The sequence below is a fragment of the Lutjanus erythropterus genome, chromosome 15, assembly GCF_056507025.1.
Source record: "Lutjanus erythropterus isolate fLutEry1 chromosome 15, fLutEry1.hap2, whole genome shotgun sequence".
In the NCBI taxonomy this organism is placed as follows: domain Eukaryota; kingdom Metazoa; phylum Chordata; class Actinopteri; order Lutjaniformes; family Lutjanidae; genus Lutjanus; species Lutjanus erythropterus.
Window position 1 is genome coordinate 27,998,242 of NC_139331.1, and position 22,923 is coordinate 28,021,164.

A 22,923-nucleotide genomic window follows, 5' to 3' on the forward strand; every position below is an offset into this window, starting at 1 on the left:
ACTCAGCAGGAGTAATACTGGCGTCATGTTAAGTTTTAATTGCAGGATAGTTAGAATCACTGGTGGAGGTGGAGAATAACAAGTACCTCTCTGCATTTAAAACTAGTCTGTGATAAAGGAGTGATAACTGATCCTTCGAGGGTCCTTCCCCTTTTTTTAGTTGAGCAAACTTGTCAGCATCCCAAACATATTACGAGGAGTTTTTGACTGGTTATGAAAAAGTACAAAAAAAAAGTTTAATACAGATATCTCTATATGACCTACATAAGTTAATGAGACCATCAGGGAGAAGATCGGATATTTCTGTGCAGTTATTCTTAATGGCTGCCACCGCGTCAGATTCTCTGTGAAATAAGATGAAACGAGCCTGTGTTTACGTTTTCAAAGTTACAGTGAACGGTATATTAGTTAGTTTAAAGGAAGAAGGGGGAGATTTTTATTGCTAGGATTTTATTTGACATAGAATTAAGTGGTTATCAGTGGAAACTTTACCTCTTTTGTCAACAAGGGTCTTCAAAATCTACAGAAAATTAAAATCCCTTGTAGTAGATTTAAGGAAGCTAATGTTAGAAAACTGCTAATTAGTTAGCCAACTAATAATTAATGTAGATTAGCATCAGTTTTGCTAACCTTAGCTAACTTAAGATGTGAGAATATGTCGCTCCAACAGGTCCCTAACATCTTTTAACCATCTTCAAAATTTGGTTTGCATCATAGATGAGCCTAGTGCATAGCATATCCTGAATACAGGAAACAGGAAAGGAGAAGGTTGGCCAAGGAACCAAGTTTGCTCACCTGTTATTGGAGCAGCATTGGAGTGAAAACTGGAGGACAAAGGCAGGATCAACTGGAAAAGCATCAAAGGCAGACTGAAGATGGGTCAGAGCCTGGGCTGGTTTGGAGCCTGGGGATTATAAAATTGTATCATCAGCAAAAAAAAATGTACACTGAGGTACTGATTGGTAAAAATTATGTTATTTATGTGAAATGTAAGCAGCAACGAATCTAGGATAAGCCCATGTGGCAACCTATTTCTAAAGGTGAAATGGCTTGACTGAGTACCATCAGCAACTACAGTCTGACACCACTTCCTAACTGGAAGCAATGCGAAAGAGCAAGCTGATCGTTCCAGTTTTTTCCTGAGAGGACGTCCCAGCCTGCTCCATCCATCAGGGAACAGGCTAAAGGATGGGTCACTTGTTCGAAAAATCGCTCACCCGCTCATTGCTTCACCTCCAACCTATTTTATCTGGTCAAAACTGACACTGATGTCCTTGACGTTTCTGTTTCCCCTCATCAAAAAGACTTAATAACAAAGTTAAGACGCAGCGCCTTTAATATGATCCACAGCAGCCTTCTTATGGAAATATTCTGAAAAAGGACGAGGTTGGAAGGAGAACAGGAAGCTGCTGGGAACTTACAAGTAAACTGTCCCCAGATTACATAGAAACAAGGCTAATCTAAGAAAATGACACTACTTATGAATAATTATCACATGGCTTTCACATTGAAATACTTGATTCTGACTGGTCAATTATAGCAGCCTAAGGTCTGTTATTTCGGTATAGCAGACTATTGTTATGTATGCAGTTTTGATCAAAGACTCTGGAAGCGCAATACAATCTTTTGAATCCATAAAATCACTCTAAAATGAATATTTTGTGTCAAATTGTGTTTTTTATGTAAATAACCATGTAATTAAGGGGATAATGTACAGTGAGTAGTTCATTATTGTGAAATAAACCTTGGCAGGATGATGCAGGCACCAGAGGGGTCTTACATCATCCAAATAAAGACGTGCTCACTGTAAATTATCCCTTAGAAAAAACGTAGACACTTACCTCATCCATCTGCAGAAGGACGAATCACAAGATGTGCTGCTGCGACATTGCTCGTCGTATATCCTGACAGGAAGTGGTGTTAGTTAGTTAGTTCTTTCTGTTAGATAAGAGCAGAACCATGAGCGTGGTCTCATCTGGACATAAACATGACTAGAAGATAGTCCTCGTCATCAGAAGTGTCCCTTATAACATGTGCATGTTTTTATGTGTCCAGGTGTCGTGTGCGTCGTTGACCGGCGAGGAAGCTGCTCAGCAGGGGACCAGTCGTGCCTGGGCTGCATGTCTGGACCCAAAGTACAGCCTGACCCACAGAATACAAAGCAAACACTGCAGAGTTTACTCTTTCGGGTGCGTACAGACAAACGCTCACTTATGCCTTTCATTACCTAATTTGAATCTTTACCCTCATCATCACATGTCAGACATTAACCTGTGTTCTAACACAAATCTACTCCTGATTGTAATCACTTATACAAAACAAGTCTGCAGCCTGTACACTAGCTTAGAGACAAGCTGTCATCTGCAGCATCTGTAGAGCAACAGGATTGTGCACAACATTAATTTGCAGACAGTCAGTGAGTTATCTGCAGATGCGACACTTATTCAGAGCATCTGCTTCTGTGACAGCCTGTGATATATCTACTCATAATTGCTGCTGTTGTTGTGTCATCCATGACAATTCGGATTGAGGAGAAATTCAGGTTTTTCTCTCTCTATTTCATCAAAGACTGAGGCCTATTTTCCACACAATGGAGGAGGAGGAGTATCTCTGTCTCCATGTCCCCTGTTAGCCTTGTCTTTCTATGTCCTCCCATTTCAATGACTAATTGGTCACGGAGCCTGTATTTATTCTGGATCTGTCTTTCTCTGACAAAGTTGAGGTATTCGGCTGGCAGTTTCAGGGCCAGGTAGAAGTTCTTATGCAGATATTTCTTTTTAATTTGTTGAGAAACACTTGGATAAGAGCAAAGGAGAGACATAATGAAGTATAATTTCAACTTCATTACTGTGCTCAAGTATTTTTGTGAAAACTTTTACTTTTTCTGCCTACATTTTAACACAAATATCTGTGATTTCTACTCAAAATAGGTGTATTACTTTAGTTTTAAAGCATTTGAGGAGGTTAGTGATTATTTTTATTTTGCATAATTGTGCACCGACGAAAGACTAAAAGAGGTAACAACACAAAAATGCTGTAAAACGTAACAAAAGGAACAAGACCTAACAAGATGTAACAATTAGAACACAACATAAAAGACATAGCAAGACAAAAATTGCATAAAGGATGCAACAAGACAAAAATGCTGTAAAATGACATAAAAGACGTAACAAGACAAAAATGACGTAACAAGATGAAACAAACTTAACAAAGCAAAAATGACATTTCAAAGCCTGTAACTGACTTGAGTGAAGAAGTTGAATCCATACTTCTACTTTTATCAGAGTGGTATTTTTTTTTTTACACAAGTATCTGTACTTTTACTTGAGCACAGATTGTGTGAACTTTTGTCTCCTCTGCATTTCAGTGTTAACTGGTCAAATTATGGTTTAATAATCGTAAAGATAAATCCTCTCTGTGCCTGAACTGTGCATCCAACATCGAACCTGGAACGTCACCTCCACACCACCTCTGCTTCCTCTCCTTGAGTGGCACGTAATCTTGAATCCAGTCGACCAGGCCACCAAGGTATTTGACCTTCTTAAGATTGGAGAGTCAATCACTCCCAGTTGGCTTTGTGTCGTGGATCGGCTCGGCCAGGTTTCTGCCCCGCTGTGCCGAAGTGGTGCAGAGGGCTGGAGGGATTTTTTTTTTTTTTTTTTTCTGTAGGGGAGAGGAGCTTATTAATTTGACTGTTGAGAGACAGCACAGGTGTGCGGGCATTAAGACAGCCAGGGCACAGATACTGCTGCTGGAGGGAGGGAGTCTGGCTTCCTGCCTCTTCGTGGAGAAGGGGTCAGGGGTCAAACGGAGAGACTGGAGGAAAACATACCTGATATCCTCTGGCTGACTGATGGGGAGTCACTCATGCAGACAAGCAACATGGACATGCACCAGAAATAAAAGGAATGTTATTATGCGTCCTCTCTGTGATTTATGCAAACATTTTAACATTTGACCTCAATATCAGCTTGGGAAAATGTGACTCACGGCTCAGATTTGTTTTTTTCAAAAGCTGCATTACCATTTTTCTTCTATCTAACTGATCTGTTAAGACCTCTGGAATGACTTCAATTTACGCTAAGTCACCCCCCCCCCCCCCCCCCCCCCCCCCCCCAACTCTGGCTAATGCAGTAATGGTGAGTCAAGCTAAAAAATGAAATTCTATGAAAAACAGAAAGTTCCTAAGTATCTAAGTATAAGTCCTGCACCTAATTTCCCTATCTTATGTGTCTAAGTGACTTTGCAGTGCCTAAGTCACAGCCTTTACGATGTGGGACCTAAATTGGGAAAAAAAATATGAATGGCGGTTTATGGCAAGAGACAAAGTATTCTGTGATACCGGGAGGCTGTGTTGCATCAGCAAGGATTAATCTTGAAACCTTATTAAATCATGGTTTAACTTTAAATTATGTTGCTCCAAATGAGATTAAAATGAACAAAAATTAGATTTAAACCTCAGTTTATGTCTTTGACTCTAATCCTAGGTTAAATATAATTCTGTTGCACCAAAAACTCTAATTTGTGTGATCCAGAATTAACTTAAACTTGAGGAGGTTTAACTTTTAAAATGACTAGAGCTTCTCTGCCAAGTAATTATGAGCAGGCTGACCAGAATATATATATATTCTTTTTAGCTAATTTAGGGTTAGGACTGATTTACAGATGAACAGTTCCCATAAGTCAGCCTTTAGATAAGAACAATGCATTACACCAGCATCTTAACTATCCAAAATCTTAAATAAATTCTCCCAACGTTTGCAGGATTGCCATTAAATTGTCCTAATAGCTAACTTACTAACAAACTAACCCTAGCTAATGGTAGTGTAAGCTAACAGTAGTAGTAGTAGTGTTTTTAAATTTCCGAAAAAGAAGATTTTAGGATTTTTCTACAGATGTTAGAGAAACGCCCAACTCATCTGTCTTGATGTGCATTGTTGTTTTTGTTACTTTTTTGTGTGTTTCAATGTAAATTGAATTTAAATTTAGAAAAATTCTATTTTAGCTCTTCTATCTTATCTTAACTTAAAACTTAAAAGAAGAAGTTTCTGTAAAGCGGCTTCTGTTTGAAAAGTTATCCTTTAAACAAGTCAAATTGCTCCCTGAAGTTTTCTCCATACACCAAGTGATCTTCTCTTCCCTGTGTCCCCTGTCTGACCTAGATTCATAGTGCACGCACACACACACACACACACACACACACACACACACACACACACACACACACACACACACACACACACACACACACACACACACACACACACACACACACACACACACACACACAGATCCCTGGCCATACTCTTGAATCTATGCCAGGTATGCTGAGTATCTCATTCTCTGGAGGCTTCTGCTCTGCTGTGCAGGAGACTCACAAAACCCTCCATTACAATCCACTGCTGCACATCAACACCGGCTCTAATAGAAACGTCAAATACTATCAATTGTGTGTTTGTGAGCGTGTGTGTCTGTCTGTGTATACACTGTTGAATTCAGTGCACTGAGTGTGGAGACTTGTGTGTGTGTATTCTTGCGCGCATATTTGTGTGTGTGTGTGTGTGTGTGTGTGTGTGTGTGTGTGTGTGTGTGTGTGTGTGTGCGGGCGATACGTCTCATTTGCATGCTGTTTAACGAGCCGTGGATGGCTGCGCCTGGACAGGACGAGCAGCTGTTCTCTGATTGGTCTGTCACATGGTGGTGGACAGAGTGTGTCTGTGTGTGTGTGTGTGTGTGGGGTGGGGGGGGGTGTTTGCAGGATGTTTTTCCACATGAAAGACCAATTACCCACCTTTCACCTCTCGTACTCGAACTCCTCTCTCTCATCCTCCTCCATCTTTCTCCTCTCACACTGATTTCAATCTCCGAGTCCGTCTTTTTGATCATAAAATTATTTTTTCTCCTCATGTAGTAACGGTGCAGACGCTCGCTGCAATCAAAGACTGAGAAGATGAATCATCTGACTGATGCTGCTGGTACAGCAACAACCGGAATATTCACTGTATAGATACTGGAAACAGTCGCTGTCCATTTGTTCTTTTTACCCTCCCGGAAGAAAAATGAGGAAATAAAAATAATCATAAGAATAATTACTGGTATTAATGTTGCATTGTGGCTACTGTTAAATTGTTTTGTCAGTTTCTAAAGTTATGTCTTCACTGTTAGAATTAAATTAATGAAACTGAAATGTTTTCACACTGTTTTTTTCTGGTCACATCAGATACAGCCACTCAAGGGTACCTTGTGCTTCAATCCATGGCTCTCCATTGACTTGTATTGTGTGACGGTGCCTCTTGTCACTCTAAGTCTGCTAGCAAACAAGAGAAAAATGTCTAAAAGCTGCTATGTGCAACTTCCAATAAATTAAAGAACCCGAGACTAAGTTTTTATAAGCTGTTGAACCAAAAGAAAAAACAAAAAAAACCCACAAGTGTCTAAGAATTATAATAGTGGATACAGATGTGAGGTGTCAGCCTCAGGATGAAGATGTGTTAGTGTTTGCACATGTGTGAATGTGCCCTCACAGGAGGTGTAAATGATCAAATTAGCGACGGCTGAATTCCATTCAGCTTCTTTGGTTTTAGGTACCTAGCACAGGGGATACTGGCTCACCATCACGCTGTCATGTCTTACTCGAACACTTGAATATAACGAAGCCAACATCGTGTTGTTAGTAACACCTGCGCTCAGGCTACTATGATAAGTCAAACTGTCTGCAGTGAAAAAGGCTTATTATGCACACTGGCTCCCTGGAATGTCTTACTTGGAACTCTGCCATGATTAATGTTATTAATTACAGTGGTGGTTTTCCTTCTCTGACAAGTAAAATGTACATGTGAGCGAATTGGGGCCTCTCTTCTTGGTTCCACTCTTAGATGTCTTTGTAGTTGCAAACTGGATTCCCTCAACTAACCACCGTCTCATTTTTCGCCCGGAGGGACATGGTGGCGGACGATAAGTCCAGCAAAGGCTGTCCGACTTTTTAATGTACATCGTCTCTCTTATCTTGAACGTGCCCAAGAAGCGCAGAAGAGAGTCTTTTGTTCTTTGTCCACTCGTGACATCTTCCTTCACGGGCAGTTATTCAAATTTAGAGCACTTATATAGGCTAAAGCACAGCAAGGGAATAAAAAATACCTGCACCTCATCACTCATTGATCATGCATATGCTAATGTGAGATGAAGGAGGGGGGGGTATGTGGAGGAAGAGAGGGCGAGGATGTAGACGGAGAGACACAAAGTGAAGAGAAGGTATGAGGGTAGAGAGGAGATGACCAGACAGCAGATAGTTTCCCGGCCCACCCTGCGTTTGTTTGCCTCGCCTCGCCTCTGAGGCTCACAACATCCAGACAGGCTGTTGACATAATGGTTCAGATTTATAACCCACTAGGTGTTTGTGACCCATCACATCCACACATCTGGCTGTCTGACTGCCATGACATCACAGTCAACAGCATGCTACCCCTCCTGCTCTCTGGAGTCTCATGACAGAGGATATTACAGCCAGTAGAAACCCTCCTTCAGCAGCATGGTCATCTATAAGGATCCATGAGTAAAATCCCTCATCTAACAGCAGTGGTTCTCAACCTGGGGGTCGCAGGATGATTTCTGGCACTTAGCAGACGGTTGTAGAGAATAAAATAACATATTGCAGCAAGAAGCACAGCACACCTGTTTGATACCTTCAGCAGGTAAACAGGTTAACTGGTAACAGGTGACAGTAACAACTGCATAACTGCATAGGCAAATAATCCAACAGTTTAAGAACGTTTCTCCACCTTCTACAATCCACAATATCATTAAAAGATTAAGAAGATCTGGAGAAATTTCTGACCTTTGACCCGTCAGGCAGCGTTGCATTAAAAACTGCATTAAAGACTCACACTCAGGAACGGAAAACCAGTAAACGCAGTTTGTCGCTGCATCTATAAACGCAAGTTGTGAAGGCCTCATTGATGCTGAAAGGTTCATACAGGTTTTGGTCTTTTCCAGAGACGTCCCTGCTTGTTTCAGCAAGACACATTCTGCATGTGGTGTGGCTTCATAGTTAAACAGTTCAGATACCGGACTGACCTGCCTGCAGTCCAGACCTGTCTCACACTGAAAACGCGTGGTGCGTTATGAAGCTATTGAGCAACTGAAGTTGTTTATCAAGCAAGGATGGGAAAGAATTTCGCTCCTAAAACAACAATTAGTGTCGTCAAATCCCAAACACTTACCGAGTGTTAATAAACACAGCTGTATACATGCATCTGTCCCAACTTTATCGGAACATGTTCTGACACAAACAGTAGAAAAAAGGAACAGCAAAATGAACAAACTACCCAGTTCAGCATTTGGCATGATGGGAAATGAGGGCTGTATTTTAGACTAGGGAATTCCTGTACCAGTGATGTAATTTGGAGGGGTCGCGGCTTGAAAAGATTGAGAACCGCTGGTCTAAAAGTGTCACTGCAGTAATTGCTAACCAAAGCACTGTACCGGAGCCTGGGAAACTCTCTGAAATATTTAAAACATTTAGTGCGCTAAAAAGAGACGTCTAGTAGCGTCTCAATCTTTCCCATACACTCATCTCTCATCTGCCTGCCTGCTGGCGGGATGCATTCAGGGACCCGGTGCCTCATCTGTAAAAGACTGCGCTATGAAATGTACTCCCTGTGCCGCAATTACAGAATACAGCCGCAGCACAAACTAGACATGAGGGAACGTGGAGACAGCGACTGAGAGAGGAAGAAAAGGAGAAAACTGCAGAGAGAAGAGAAGAAAGAATAGCAGTAGGACAGTGAGGGGGAAGCATAAAAGAGAGAGCAATAGAGAGAAATGTGTCAGTCTGCTTAGATTTACGCGTCATGATTCATAATGGAGAAGCAGCAAACCGCTGGAGAAGGCGAGGTAAAGGAGCAGAGCAAAAGAGACGACTAGTACCTTCTGGCAAAAAGCTTCTTTTTTTATTATTGATCTTTTGGCTTTTAAGCAGGGCAGGTCAAGTGGTGTAAAGTCCACACAAATGTCCAGGCCTGTCAAAATGACCTGAAAACTTCATGTTCACTTGACACAGTTGTTTTATGTCAAAACTTTTTGATTTTTGAGTTCATTTTACTAAAATGTGTGTAGCTGAATTTGTTCAAGATCAATTATACAACATATACAGTGATCATTTAGCACATACATACATATATTGATATGTGAATTAACTAAAAAGAATGGTTGTAATTTTTATCTTCTCTTAGTTAAGAACATGCTTACTGAGTGTCCACACCTGTTGTAGATGTTGTGCAGTTAGTTTGCTGTTATCCAAACCAGAGTTTCTCAGTATTTACTGTATATTTCATTAGTTTGGGGACATTTTGAGTTTGGACAATACATTCTGTTTCATAATTACATTGACATCATACTGTTTGACTGCATTTATAATGATAATATAATTGGAAATTTACACACAAAGCCTATCATCATAAATTTAAATTGGCTGTTACTGTTGTGAGGCGTATCTTCACATGCAGGTTGTGAAGGAAGCTGCTGTCCAGAGGAACATCCTCCGTCATCTGACAGTGCAGCAACGTTTATTTTAACAGTGCAGGCACAGCATATCAGCAGACTTCCCAGCATGCATTGTCTGAAAGTTGAACTCTCTTACGACCCTTCCTTTTTTTGTGGACACTTGCTGCATTTCTAATAAATTCTACAAAAGAGTCGTGGTTGTTGGAATTCACTGTATGGAAAACTAATGGACTCAAATACGACTTGAATTCAAAAACAGCTCAAAATTATTCACAGAACACATTAAAAGTTTTGCGTGAAAGTTCTTTACAATAAACTTTTAATTTGAGGGAGTGAATTGGTGTTTACAGTCATGATCACAGTGATTGTTTGATATGTAGCTCGTCTGCAGAGCTGCAACCAACGATTATTTTCATTTTCAGTGAATCTGTGGCTAATTTTCTCAATTAACAATTAGTGATTTGGTTCTTAAAATAACACAAAATGGTAAAAATGTTGATCAGTATTTTGATTTAATCAATTAATTTGTTAATTAAGTGATTAATCAGTTATCACAATAGTTGGATTAATTTAATAGTCAGTTAGTCGACTTTTGTCATAAACCTTGTTACTTCATGTGACAAAGAAGATAATTAGGTCTCCAATTAAACATTTTCCCTTTAACATACAGTAATAATGATGCATGTTTGTTTTAAAGTTTTAGCTCAGTTTACAGCGGAGTAAAACAGGAAGCCCTCATCCTTTTCTCTGCTCGTAAGCAATTACCCTCACTACTATCAGGTGATAGTCTGACAGGGAAGTGGATGGTTTTATTTTGAGTTGACAAGCCATTTATTAGATTTCCAGTGAAATCTGACCCACTGCCACGCAGTCAGCTGCAGCAGATCTTATTAGCAGCTGCAGCAGTGTCTCACACTGAATGTGCTACAGATGTGTTGAAGATATAAAGCTGCATCCATCCATCCCTCAATACATGTGGTAATACGATACCCGATTTTCTGTACCAGTAACAAACGTTGATTTCAAATGAACCATTTGTTGTTTTGGGTTTTGAGCCTTTCTACCAGAGTCAGTCTGTTGGTCAGTCGACCACTTTGATTCACACTGAAATATCTCATTAATAAGTGGATGGATAGTCATAAAATAAGGTTAGATTTTCATCAAATATCTAAACATCTATTTCATGGATTACCTTGTTCTCTTCTTACAGACATTCATTGTTCCACAAGAACAAATCCTACTCATATGGAAAAGATATAGATAAATTGTGCTAAATTTTTGTAATAAGAAACTTATATAACCCTTATGCATATCCCTGTTGGCTTATTCTAGCCAATCACATTGTGTCAAGTTATAAACTTTTTAATTAACTAACTTTTTAATTTTGAAAACACTAGATAATGCTGCATGGATGCTTCTAATGCTCAACAACAAATTCTGTTAATTATTATAAGGCAGCAACCAGCCTACTAACAAACGTTGTTTGCAGGAACGTAGTTGCAACATAACTTTTGCAGCATGTGATGTTGTACCAAACTACCAAACGAAAGTGTTGTGTGTGTATTGTCCAGAAGTTCCCAAAACTTTTTGGAGATGCTGTGATGTTTTAGGAATGCTGCACCAATGTCAATACATAAACAACAGGAAATGTCATGCAGAGGACATTGAACAGACATTGCAAAAATACCAGAGAACACCTGTTACATTCTGACATTTCAACGATGGTGCAGCAAGGGAACTAATGGTAACATTGTAACTATAATGTTTCAGTGACGTTACAATGTTACAAATGATTTGTCACAATCTCAATGTTAAACTATAACATAAAGTAGGAAACACTGTATTTAAATCAGGGACTATGTGATCAAAGTAAACAGGATCACTTATAATATTTTGGTTTGAACCAGCAAAGTCTTGAGGTTCAGAACGTGGCGTTATCTCTGACAGACTCACCGTGTTTGTCCTGTGCAGGTTGGGGGCGGATGATCGGTCCCTGGAACGTTCTCTGGCCAGAGCAGGATGTGAGGTCCACTGCTTTGATCCTAGTCTGAAGCAGCCTCACCTGCAGCAGGCTGACATGTGGCTTCACCGGCTCTCCGTGGACTGGAGGGACCCCAACCCGGCCATCGTCGCCCAGCGCCAGTACGCCAGCACGAAGAAGCTGGCCACCATCCTCAACGACTTTGGACACAGACAGGTAAGAGGTAGAACGTGAGGAGGATTGTATACGAAACGTTCTCTGGTTATAATCTGAATTTGTGAAGGTTTCTTCCTGGAACCGTGTGAAAGAGATTCTCTTTTCTATGTCAGCTACACTCTTAAAAATAAGGGAGGAACTGAGAGGTTGAGCTTCTGCCTAGAACCATTTGCTTCTGAAGAACCCTTTATTTGAAGAAAGGGTTTGTCATGGGTTCTTTATAAGACTAAGGGTTTCATCAAGAACCTTTTTCACCCAAGAGAACCTCTTCAGGGATTGCTGGAATCCTTGAAGAACTCTTTTGTCAAGGGTTCTCGGTACCATAATGTAAAATGGTTCTTGGTAAAACCCCCTGGGTGAGATCTAGATAAAATCTTGTAATATGAAAAAGGTGCTCAGTGGAACCCTATGAGTCTGTTCTAGATAAAACCCTTGGAATATAAAAAGGTTCTCAGTAGAACCCCCTGGGTGTGTTCTAAATAAAACCCTTGTAACAAAAAAGTTTCTTAGGAGAACCCCCTTGGTCAGTTGTAGATAAAACTCTTGGAATATACAATGGTTCTTGGTAGAACCCCCTGAGTGTGTTCTAGATCAAACCCCTTGGAACAAAAAAGTTATCAATAGAACCCTTGTTGGTGGGTTTTAGATAAACCCCTTGGCATTTTTAAAAAAGGTTCCCGATAGAACCCCCTGTGTTGTAGATAAAACCCTTGAAATAAAAAAGTTCTCAGGAGAACCCACGGAATGGAATCTTGTAAGGACCCTTCAAAGGTGGAAAGTTTCTGGATAGAACCCCCAGAGAGGGTTTTGTGTGAAACCTTTCACAGGTGGTTCTATGTGAAATCCTTTATGTTGAGTTCTAGATAGAACTCTCTAAAAGGTTTCCAAGTCTAACCTTTATAAAAGGCTCTACCAGGAGCCAAAAGGGGTTCTCTTACGGAGACCAGCCAAAGAACCCTTTATGGTTCTAGTTAGCACCTTCATTTCTAAGAGTGTGTGCTGCGTGTATACAAACGCAGGCCCCTTCCTGTGCAGCCCGATATAATCCAGCTCATCATGATTCATTCCTCTGTTGTCTGTCTCGGGCTCCAGGCAGATAAACTCCCATATATGATTTTGTTTTCCTCCTTTAAATATTATCATGCTGAATGTTACCTCTTCAAAGCCCCCCAGGGATTGTGTTCCACCTCATCAGATAGGGATCTGCATACAAGATCAATCATACACACACACACACACACACACACACCAAGCCCACTGATAGCATGCATACTAATAAACAGTTATAGATTCAGTGAACATGCCTGTTTAGGAACAGGCTGAATGATAATTCAAGGTCAAAGAAGCCAAGCTTCTCTTATATAGCTAATAAAATCACAGCTCGTCTCACGCCAGTGAGAGGGAAACTTAACTTTAGTTCTTACAGAGTCATATAGATTACAGGCAATTCATAGTCTGCTGAATTTATGTCCGGATTCCATTAAAGTTCCTTTTCCTGTGATTATAGTGTCTTGCAGAATGTCCTGATGGCATAAAAAACGGTCGCTTCTAGAGAAAATTGGTGCAGTTTATGTCCTGCTGTTTGGGAAATTATTGTGCCCTGCTGTCTTCCTTTGTTATAGAGCTGCAATGATTGGTTGATCAGAATGACGGCTCGGATTATTTGAAGTGGGGTTAAATGAAGTATTTATCAGTATTCGGTGTGTTACCTATAGTAGATGTGCGGTCAGCATTTCCCCAGTTTGGAGAAGCAGAGAGGAGCACAAGAACAGAAGCTAAGCAATGAGTTCCTGCGGACAGGGTCAGCAGGAAAAGGTATTTTAGTCAACTGAAAAAGGCCCACCTAAAAAAAAAAAAAAAAAAAAAAAAATCAATATCACTTTAAGTGTAACTAAATTTAGACTATTTTCACCACATTACTTTGTTGTCAGACTGCCTTTTCTAATGGGAAACCATGGTTATTCAAGCCAAATATCGCCTCTCTCCAAACCGACCATGAAATTGAAAGCATTCATTCATTCATTCCCTGGATGATTTTTTTTCCCATAATGAGGCTTCATGAATTTCCACTGAAATGGGAAGAGAGACAGTTTGCCATGAAGTCTGCTGAACACATCCACACTCCCATGAGCATAAACCATTGACATGTGTAAAGATGGACGACGTGACAGCTCCCCAGAAGTGAAGCCAGGACATCTGGATCGCCTCCTGGTGGCTGGCTGCAGAATGTCATCATTTTAGGTAGTTCTTATCATGCTGTGGTCCGTTTAAGTTTTTTTCTGATCAGTTTGATTTTAATTGTGCAGTTAATGCTATGAAAACTGGGTTTCATGTCATGATTGGCAGCAGAGCTGAGTGAGCACTGCTCGCGACTGAATCAGCCTGCTGTGTGGGAGGGACCTCGATACCGCGGCTCCAACGCTGATCGCTACTGTGCAGATTCTGTCTCCAAATGCGTCACCAGCCCAAGATGGCAGCGCTCGTATCCAGGATGTTTTGGCTTCTGGTTTGTTCAGTGGGAGGAAGTGGATCTATCTTTATGTAGAGTCAATGGGATAAACCCTTTCATTTTACTTTACTATTATGGGGTGTATTGTGGTTACTAAGGGGCTGCTAACAGGGCTTGTTATGATTTCCTCCAGACAAATTACCTTAACCTAATTAATGAATCTTTTTTTTTACTATATAAGATAACATTTAACTTACTGTTTATGAAGCGCTAAATCAAAGCAAGTTTAATTCAGGACAGGAAGGCAACAGATTGCTCAGTGGTGCAGGGCTTAGCTAGTTTTTCAGTCCTCTTTTTCATTTCTTTTCTGAAGCCAAAAGCAAAACAGACTGCCTCATATGAGGGACATGGGAAGATATTAATATCCACTCAGTGTGAGACAACATATGAACAACTACACGTTGGCGCGTGTGTGTTCATGTGGGTGGCTGTTTCATAGATGACAGTATCCACCTGTTTTAAATGCAGAGCCACGCGTGCATTCTTGTAATGAGGTTTTAATGTGAGTACATAGTGTGCCGGAGGAGCAAGCAGCAGCAGCAGCAGAACAGTTTCTTCTCAAAGGCTCCTGCCCAGTCTCTGTGACAGGAAAGGCAGCAGTGAAGAAACAGAGCCACTCGGAAAGGTCGAAATATGCATTTATGCAGCATTTCTTATCTGTCTTGGTTAAAAACTACGCAGATGACTCATTCCCAGAGCTCCGGTGACCAGCTGAGACGGCAGACACCACAGGGACAAATGTCAGGAGCAGGAAATCACATCTCATTTATTGAAAGAAACTGCATATTGGACCATTGATTGTGTTGGTAATTGGACAATACAAAAGCATCAGAACTGCCCAACAGCACTGCTGTACTGAGGAACGGCCTAAGTGGTAGAAAACGAGAACAACATACATCTAAGAGCCTTTTCATTTCCTGAGTGACAGACACTATCCTGCACTCGTATGCATTCGAATTGTTGTGGTTACCTAAAATAAATCTTTGGATTTCTACACAGGGGGACCGTTTTCATCCAGTTCTTTGATGTAGCCAATCATTTAACACTAACGGATGAGCACAACACATTGAGTCTGCAGCCATTATTGCCTTTATTGTGGCTGTAGCTCTGTGCTAACATTGGCATGCTAATGTGCTCACAATGACAATGCTAACACACTAATGTTCACCACTGTAGTTATGGATGTGTCAAACACAGGATATGGCGTTGCTGTCCAGCTTCACAAGAACAAATACTCACTGATTCAACGCGTTTAATGATGTATACACACAAAAAGTTACAAACTCTCTCTTCTCCCACTTCACACCTCCAATACAATGCCTACAATTCAACCTGAGGGCAACATGAATGTCTGTACTACTTTATTCTGGCAATCTGTCCAATATTTTTGGAGACTTTTTACTCAGAAACACAAAGGCCAACCTGCTGGTGACACAAGGAAGAGTCAGTAGGATACATACCACTGCTCCACTCAACTAAACTCAAATTGATCGTCATAACAACACCAGGTGCAATCATCATATAAACACAACACGAGCACACAGGAACAGTGGAGGATATCCTGTCCTTTTGAGATCAACCAAACAGAAATGTCTGCACTTCATCAGCGGACTGTGGTGTGGTTTTGTGGGCTGCAAAGGCGGAAATTTCTTATTGTGGATGATGGGGACAATTAATATATCCCAGGTGGAGCAACAACAGGAACGGGGATTCATGAATCAGTTCGCACATGTCGAATGGACAAAACAAACCGGGTTATGTCTTCTCATCACTACGAAGTCTGCTGAAGCTGTGTTCTCTACCGCCCTGCCTTGTTCTCCTTCTGCAATGTCTGCCTGGTTGTCTGTTTTCTGTTGTCACAGATTTTCAGATCAACAGAGACACAGATTGTCTCCATAACCATAATTAAAGCTGAAGTTTCGTGCACACTGTGGTGCACAGTGTGAGAGGAGATGGAGAGACGTTGTGTGGCTGCAAGAGGAGTGCTGACTAAGATTACAGCATGCAACCTGTGCAAACTTGATGTGCAAGGCTCTGCTCACATATATGCAGATAAATCACCTTCACACGCACATATTCTAGTTTTGTTACATGACTGCATGCATAGTCTTGGTGCAATATATTTTTGTCCAGATATAATATGAGTGATGTCCCAAAAGTGTAGCTTGTGATTTCTCCATCTGTAGATGAGTAACGTGTTTCACCCTCCATCTGCTCCATCACTCACATCGCTTCCACAGAGGAAGGTCCACTAATCTAGCACAATGGACTAGAAAGTACTCCATTATGCGCTTTCTAAGGTTTGAGTATATTCACTTTGATTTTCACTCCGTTTGTGTCAGGCTCTGTGCATTCACACACTTCACACAGTCCAGATTACAATATGACACATTTGATGGTCTGAATAACTCACTATATTTGTCACTAGTCACTTAATTTATACATTAAATATATTGTCAGTAAGAAGAAACTTAAAAACACATTATTTTGTACAGTAGTTATATTTAAATTTTTTGATCAAAGTTACTGCTTGGGCCATTTCAGTATTCTCCGTTAGGGGCAAGTCCCTACTGTCCCCACCCAATGCCACAACCTTGGCTTTTAACTGGGGCCGAGTGATTAAAAAATTGCAATCGCACTTTGTAGTCACTGTGCAGCATCTCCATGTAACAGTCTGATTGTCAGCGGTTTGAGTATTGGCTCAGGTGGTACCTTGACCAAGGTAATACCAAAAAAAAAACAAAACAAAAAAAAAAAAACAGATACTAGCCACAACTTTCGACATTAGAAAACCAAAAAAGAGTAAGTTGAGCTGTCCCATGCAGTGGAAACATATGCCTGTACCAAAATTTGTTGCAGTCCATCTTGCGGATGTAAAAATACTCCAGTGGATCGGTAAAAATGCTAACTTGCTGGTTCCACTAGATTAGGGAATAACCACAGTCAGTAAGCTTCATCCTCTGGGGACTGTGAATAAATGTGCAAACTTTCAGGCTCTAATTATTAATTATTCTTAAGTTATTTAAGTCTTTACCAAAGGGGTGGTCCCACGGCCCAATGCACTAACATTGCTAATACTAGAACCGCATCATAATCCAGGCTTAAAAGCAGTGACACTTTGTGTTTTGTTTGTTTTTTAGCTTCTCAATTGTACATAAAGAATGTGGTGAAGACATATATACTTAGATGTGACACTTTAGCCAGGGTGATTTGAACTGGCAGTGAGCAGTCATAAAAATAATACAAGTGAATGCAAAGACAGCTCATACTGCATGTTTGTGTCACGCGAGGCTTTGCCCTGATGTCAAAGCAGTTGTTGAAGTGCTTCCAAAAGCCCAGAATCAGCAAACCTCTCAGATGTGTAATTAAATATCTTTAATTGTGATCTGCTCTCTGGCGGCAGGCTCACTAATTAAAGCACATAAAACCTAATAATAAAGGTCAGATAAGCTGTGGTGTTTGGCTCTGTGGTTTACAAGGAAAAAAAACGGTTGAATTATTCTGACAAGACCAATTGTGTGGAACAAAAGCAGTAAATAAAAAAGTCTTGTTAATAGCTGGGATTTGCTCACCATGAAATAAACACATTTCAGGCCAATTAACAAGCCAAAGTGTAAACTTCCATTTAAAGTTATTTTCTCAAATCAGCAAACTTGTTTGTTTACAAAGACTCAGACAACTTTTCATCAAAAGCGTCTCTAAATTAAAATTTGTCCCAGCGTGCTGCCTAATCCTGAGGATGCTTTACAGAAATAATTACCATGTGTATTTTGATCACATACTGTATGAGTCATTTGGAGGAGAAGTATTTGCCCATTGGGTATAAAGACTCTGCAGCAATCTGACATTAATTTCTCAGCAGTGGAGGCCAGGATTTTCTGTGGATTGCAGAGACATTTTACATAAAATATTCTACAGAGGCTACAGCAGGGCTGATCTCTATTATTATAGAGAGCAATATGGTTTGTGATTGTTTTTGAAATGTAGTTCTTACAGAGTCTTAATATCAGGCTTCCTAACAAAGGATGCTGAAAGCTAAAGCTGTGCAACATGGTTTAAAGGGTTTCAAAATTAAAGATGCAAAATTAGCTCAAACTAAACGCAAGTTGATGTTTTCTACAGGAGCTTCTTGTGAGAGAAACCTGTGATGTGTGAAATGTGTTTGGCACACGTGTCTTCATCAAAATAAAAATGCTCTAATACTCATTTTGTCCTTGAAACCTGCTTAAAGGAAAAGTTCCCAGTGTTGAGAAATACCCTAATTTGCTTTCTTGCTGAGGGGATTGACTCACTTATAGAACCAACCATACGTGGCCGTTCAAGGTACTGCAGTTATTATTTTTGTTTGTTTGTTTGTTTGTTTTTGTTTTTTTCAGCTCCATTTTTCAGGCCAGTGTTGCTGCTTGATTTTGGCATGGCACATGTGTGAAATGAACATCCTGTCCACTTCCATTCTATGCTACTTTGTTTAATGGTGACTGTAGTTTCTCCTACATGTTTGGAAGGGAAGGGAGAAGCGAAGTGTTTGCAAACTGCAAACTCACGGCCGGATGCAACTAAATCCTACACACTAGACCTTTAAAATCATCCATATGTGCAGCCAAATGTCTTTAGTTTTTTGTGTTTGTTTGTTTACTTACTTTGCTCTCAAATCACCAGGAAACTGTCATCATATCTCATTTCCTTCCAGCATGGCTAAGGACCATTTAGCGTGGCTAACACTGCACAGCAGTGTAGCAAGAGTCATCTTTCCAAAGCTCCAACGCCATATGGACTTTGCTCACACCAGACAGGAGTCTTGCCAGGGCTTGCGACTTCTCCTGCAGAGAGTTGATACTGGCAGCATTGGATCGAGGACCATCGAGGCAGAAAGGCCATTTGTGTGAAGTCCACTGAAAAAATAAGAAAAAAAAAAAAACCTGTAACATCTGTCAGACAGAATGAGCTTGCATGAGCTGCTTTAAATAACATCCTGTCCTGACACGTGCACTCAAACACAGACAGAGACACTTTGTCCTCAGAGACCGGGTGAATACATCACCTCTTGATGATGCCACATCATCTTCCATTACGAGGTTTCTGTCCAATTATGGTACATTTCTCTGCTTGTGGGAGTTTTGGCGCCCATGGGGAGGATGGAGGACAACATTTGGACTTGTTCTCCGCAGATAGCTGTTTTTTGAGTTTCTGAGACTTGTTCGGTTCCACTAATGAGGGCTGGGAATTCAGCAGCGTCACCAAAGGCTTCAATTGGAGAGGAATTTCACGGCCACTTTGATATCTGTGCTGTCACGGTGCCAGATGAAATGTAAACATTTCCCATAATTAAAATAACACAGATCTATGAACTTTCCTTGGCTAATATCTAATGTTATCTTTAATTTTTGAGCCTCTGTCTGATAAATCCTGTAACCAAACTGCTCCTCAGGTCTTATCGCTGCTAATTTAGTGGCTACATGATGCACTAACTGAGGAAACACTAACTGAGCCTAGAGGAATAAAAACACTGTCGCCAGCGAGACTTTTAAGCACATAAAGGTCAGACAGAGGACATCTCGAGCAATTTGGTAGACTAAGGAGGAATCCCAAGGTCTTGAGGATGTGCATTAAACTTGGGGTATGCATGAGTCTCCTTACTTGAATATGACCTGAGGGAGCTATTAACATTCATCTTGTGAAACATTTCCCCCCTGTTCTAACACAGCAACCCTTGTCAGGCTGCTCCCTCACTCAATCCATCATCAACATCGCTAAAGCAAGAATAAAGGCCAAGCTTCACTTACTCCTTTTCATCTTTTAATAGCTTTTACGTTCAATAATTCTACACAGTTTAGTGTCACTCCAGTGTTATAATAGAGCTCAGCTGCATCCACTTCTCCAAAAAAGCTGGGGCTTTCTGTAAAATGTAAATAAAAACAGAATGCAATGATCTGCAAAAACTTTTCAACCTGCAACACGTTCCAAAAAAAAAAGGTTGGAACAGGATAATGTTTACCACTGTGATATATCTTTTTTTTTTCTTTTTTCTAGCAACACTCAGTAAATGTTTGGGAACTGGAGGACACTAACTGTTGAAGTTTTGAAAGTGAAATTCTTGCTCATTCTTGTTTGATGTATGACTTCAGGTGCTCAACACTCGCAGGGACGTCTCTGAAAAACAACGCTGTCTGGATGGCAGTATATGTTGCTCCAAAACCTGCATGAACCTTTCAGCATTAATCGGCCTTCACAGATGTGACAGTTACCCATGATGCCCTGGGCACTAACACACCCCTATGCCATCACAGATGCTGGCTTTTGAAGTCGTCCTTTTCCTCTTTAGACATCCATGATGTCCGGAAACAGACAAGTCAAATGTGGACTTGTCAGACCGCGGCACACTTTTCCATTTTGCATCAGTCCATCTCAGTTGAGTTCAGGCCCCAAAGAAATCTGAAGCGTTTCTGGATGTTGTTGATTTATGGCTCCCACTTTGCTCCCACTTAACCTGCATTTGTAGATGCAGCAACAAACTGTTTACTGACAACGGTTTTCTGAAGTGTTCCTGAGCCCCCGGTGGGTTTTTAGGTCTATGCAGTTTTGCACAAAGTGATGAACCTCACCCCATCCATGCTTGTGAGCCTTTTTGAGTCAGTCATGATACTGTCAGCTGTTACCAGTTATCCTGTTTACCTGTCGAATGTTCCAAACTGGTGTTTTTTTTAAGCATTTCACTACTAGCTTGCAGTCCAGTTTTCTATTGAATACAAGTCAAAAAGGATTTGCAATTCATTGCATTCTTCTTTTACAGAATGTTCTGACATTTTTGGAACTGAGGTTGTTTTAACTGAAGGTGAAAAATAAAACAAAGTGATTTTTTTTCTGTTCCAGGTGGATGTACTGAAGGCAGATATGGAGAGCGCAGAGTGGAAGATTTTGGAGAATCTGATCCTGGAAGGAGTTCTGGAGTCTGTCGGACAGCTGTTGCTGGAGCTTCACCTGCACTGGGCGGGCTTCGAGGTGGGCGGCGATGACCCGTCCGTGGTGCGGTACTGGTTCAGCCTGCTCAAGGAGCTTGAACGTGCCAACTTCCGCCTCTTCCACGTGCACAGCGACCCCGCCAAACCTCACCTCTTTCTGCATAAGAATGTCCTCAACGCCAGCAGTGCTTACACCCTCAGCTGGGTGAACGCAGAGTGGAAACCCTGAATGTTATCTCAGCCGGAACGGCCAACTTTGTGAAACGTTCCCCAAACTCTTATCTGGCCTGACCTTTCTGCAGAGCTAAAATCCCTGCTCCTACTTATCCTCCTGCTCCTCCTCTCCTGGCCTGTAATGACCTCAGCCGTGTAGAGGGGCAGAGTAATTGCCTCGAGAGGCTCTCTGTGTTCTACCTCATAGCGGTTGTGTTGTTGGCTGCAGGTCGGCCTCTGAGTCACAGTCGCCCTCGTCATCACGGCCCTATCTGAGCTCGGCCCACGGCCAGATATTAGACAACCTTTTCAGATTACAACAGGTCTGCGCCGACACAGAACCCACAGACCCCTCAGACAGGACATGAATGAAAGGACAGTTCAGATTATTTGAAGTGGGATTGTATGGGGTATTTATCCACAGTCCAGTTTGGAGAAGCAGAGAAGAGAACCAGTATGGAAGCTAAGCAGTGAACTGCTGTGGCAGCAGCAAAGTGTGTTTTTGCCACTTTGGCCTACCCAAATAAACAAAAAAACAAAATATTCTAAATATAGCATACACTGATGTTTGCTATTTGTTAGAATATTTTGCCTTTCCGGTGGGAAACTGCGGGTACATGAGCCAAATATTGCTCAGCAATTTTAGCACACAGAACGTGGGAGTTGGTCTGCCGCTGCCTTGATCTGTTAGTTTGTTTGTGTTATTCTGTGACTTTGATGTTTTAATAACTTAGTTCAGATTCACTGAAGGTGAGGGTAGACCAGCAATTCCCATGTTTTTTCCGTGAGGGAAAATGACTGATTTTGTTTATTTTGAGTTTGGTTGCTTTAGAGCGAGGATTATTTAGTTTGTGTAACAGTGGTTTCTCATCAGAAAAAGCTGTCTGTTGGCAAAGTAAAGCGGTAAAACTGATGCACATTTAGATTAACTTAGACTGATATGGATATTTGTTTTAATTTGCTAAAAATCCGTTTTGCTGCTGACCTGGACGTGCATAGCTGGATCTCTACAGCGCTCAGCACTGGAGACATGTTTGGCTCCACATATTATCAATCTGTGACAGGGAAAAAAAAAGAAGCTCTGGCTTGTTTGTATTTCTATAAACCAATCACATTTGTCTTGTGCATCGCTGAGCCCAGGATGCACCGATCGTCCCCCTGCAAAATGGACGAGAGCAATCAATCTGGGCTCTTGTGTCATGCTGCTGCCCATTCCAAGGTCTTTGCCAGTTTAAACACAGTCTGCCAGCTAGTCATGTGAACAATTATGATATGTCTTTGCTGATCAACAATTAGCATTGTTACTAGAAAAGACTTAAGAAATAGTTGTCCTTTCGGTCTCCCTCTGTCAAAATGGACGGACCTGACAAATGCAGCTACCTTACTGAATCCTAGGATAATGTATTTTAGTCACTTGTGATATCATTAAGACACTTTATTTTACTGTTTTGGTCCTGTTGAACCAAACTCCATTCTAAAAGCAGGTGTTTTATGATATGAACATATTTTTTTCACAGAAAAAACTTTAGTTACGCCATCACCAA

The 22,923-nt window shown here is 41.0% G+C and overlaps 1 protein-coding gene across 1 annotated transcript in view; it reads left to right on the forward strand.

Moving 5' to 3' along the window:
• mettl24 (methyltransferase like 24) overlaps positions 1 to 21,425 on the forward strand; it is a 62,322-nt gene extending 40,897 nt beyond the window's left edge. The window contains exons 3-5 of the mRNA XM_084737588.1: positions 2,056 to 2,189; positions 11,473 to 11,698; positions 21,078 to 21,425. Coding sequence (XP_084593714.1) covers positions 2,056 to 2,189; positions 11,473 to 11,698; positions 21,078 to 21,395 — 678 coding nt within the window. The 3' untranslated portion in view covers positions 21,396 to 21,425. The remainder of the gene's footprint in view (positions 1 to 2,055; positions 2,190 to 11,472; positions 11,699 to 21,077) is intronic.
• The last annotated feature ends 1,498 nt before the right edge of the window (positions 21,426 to 22,923 follow it).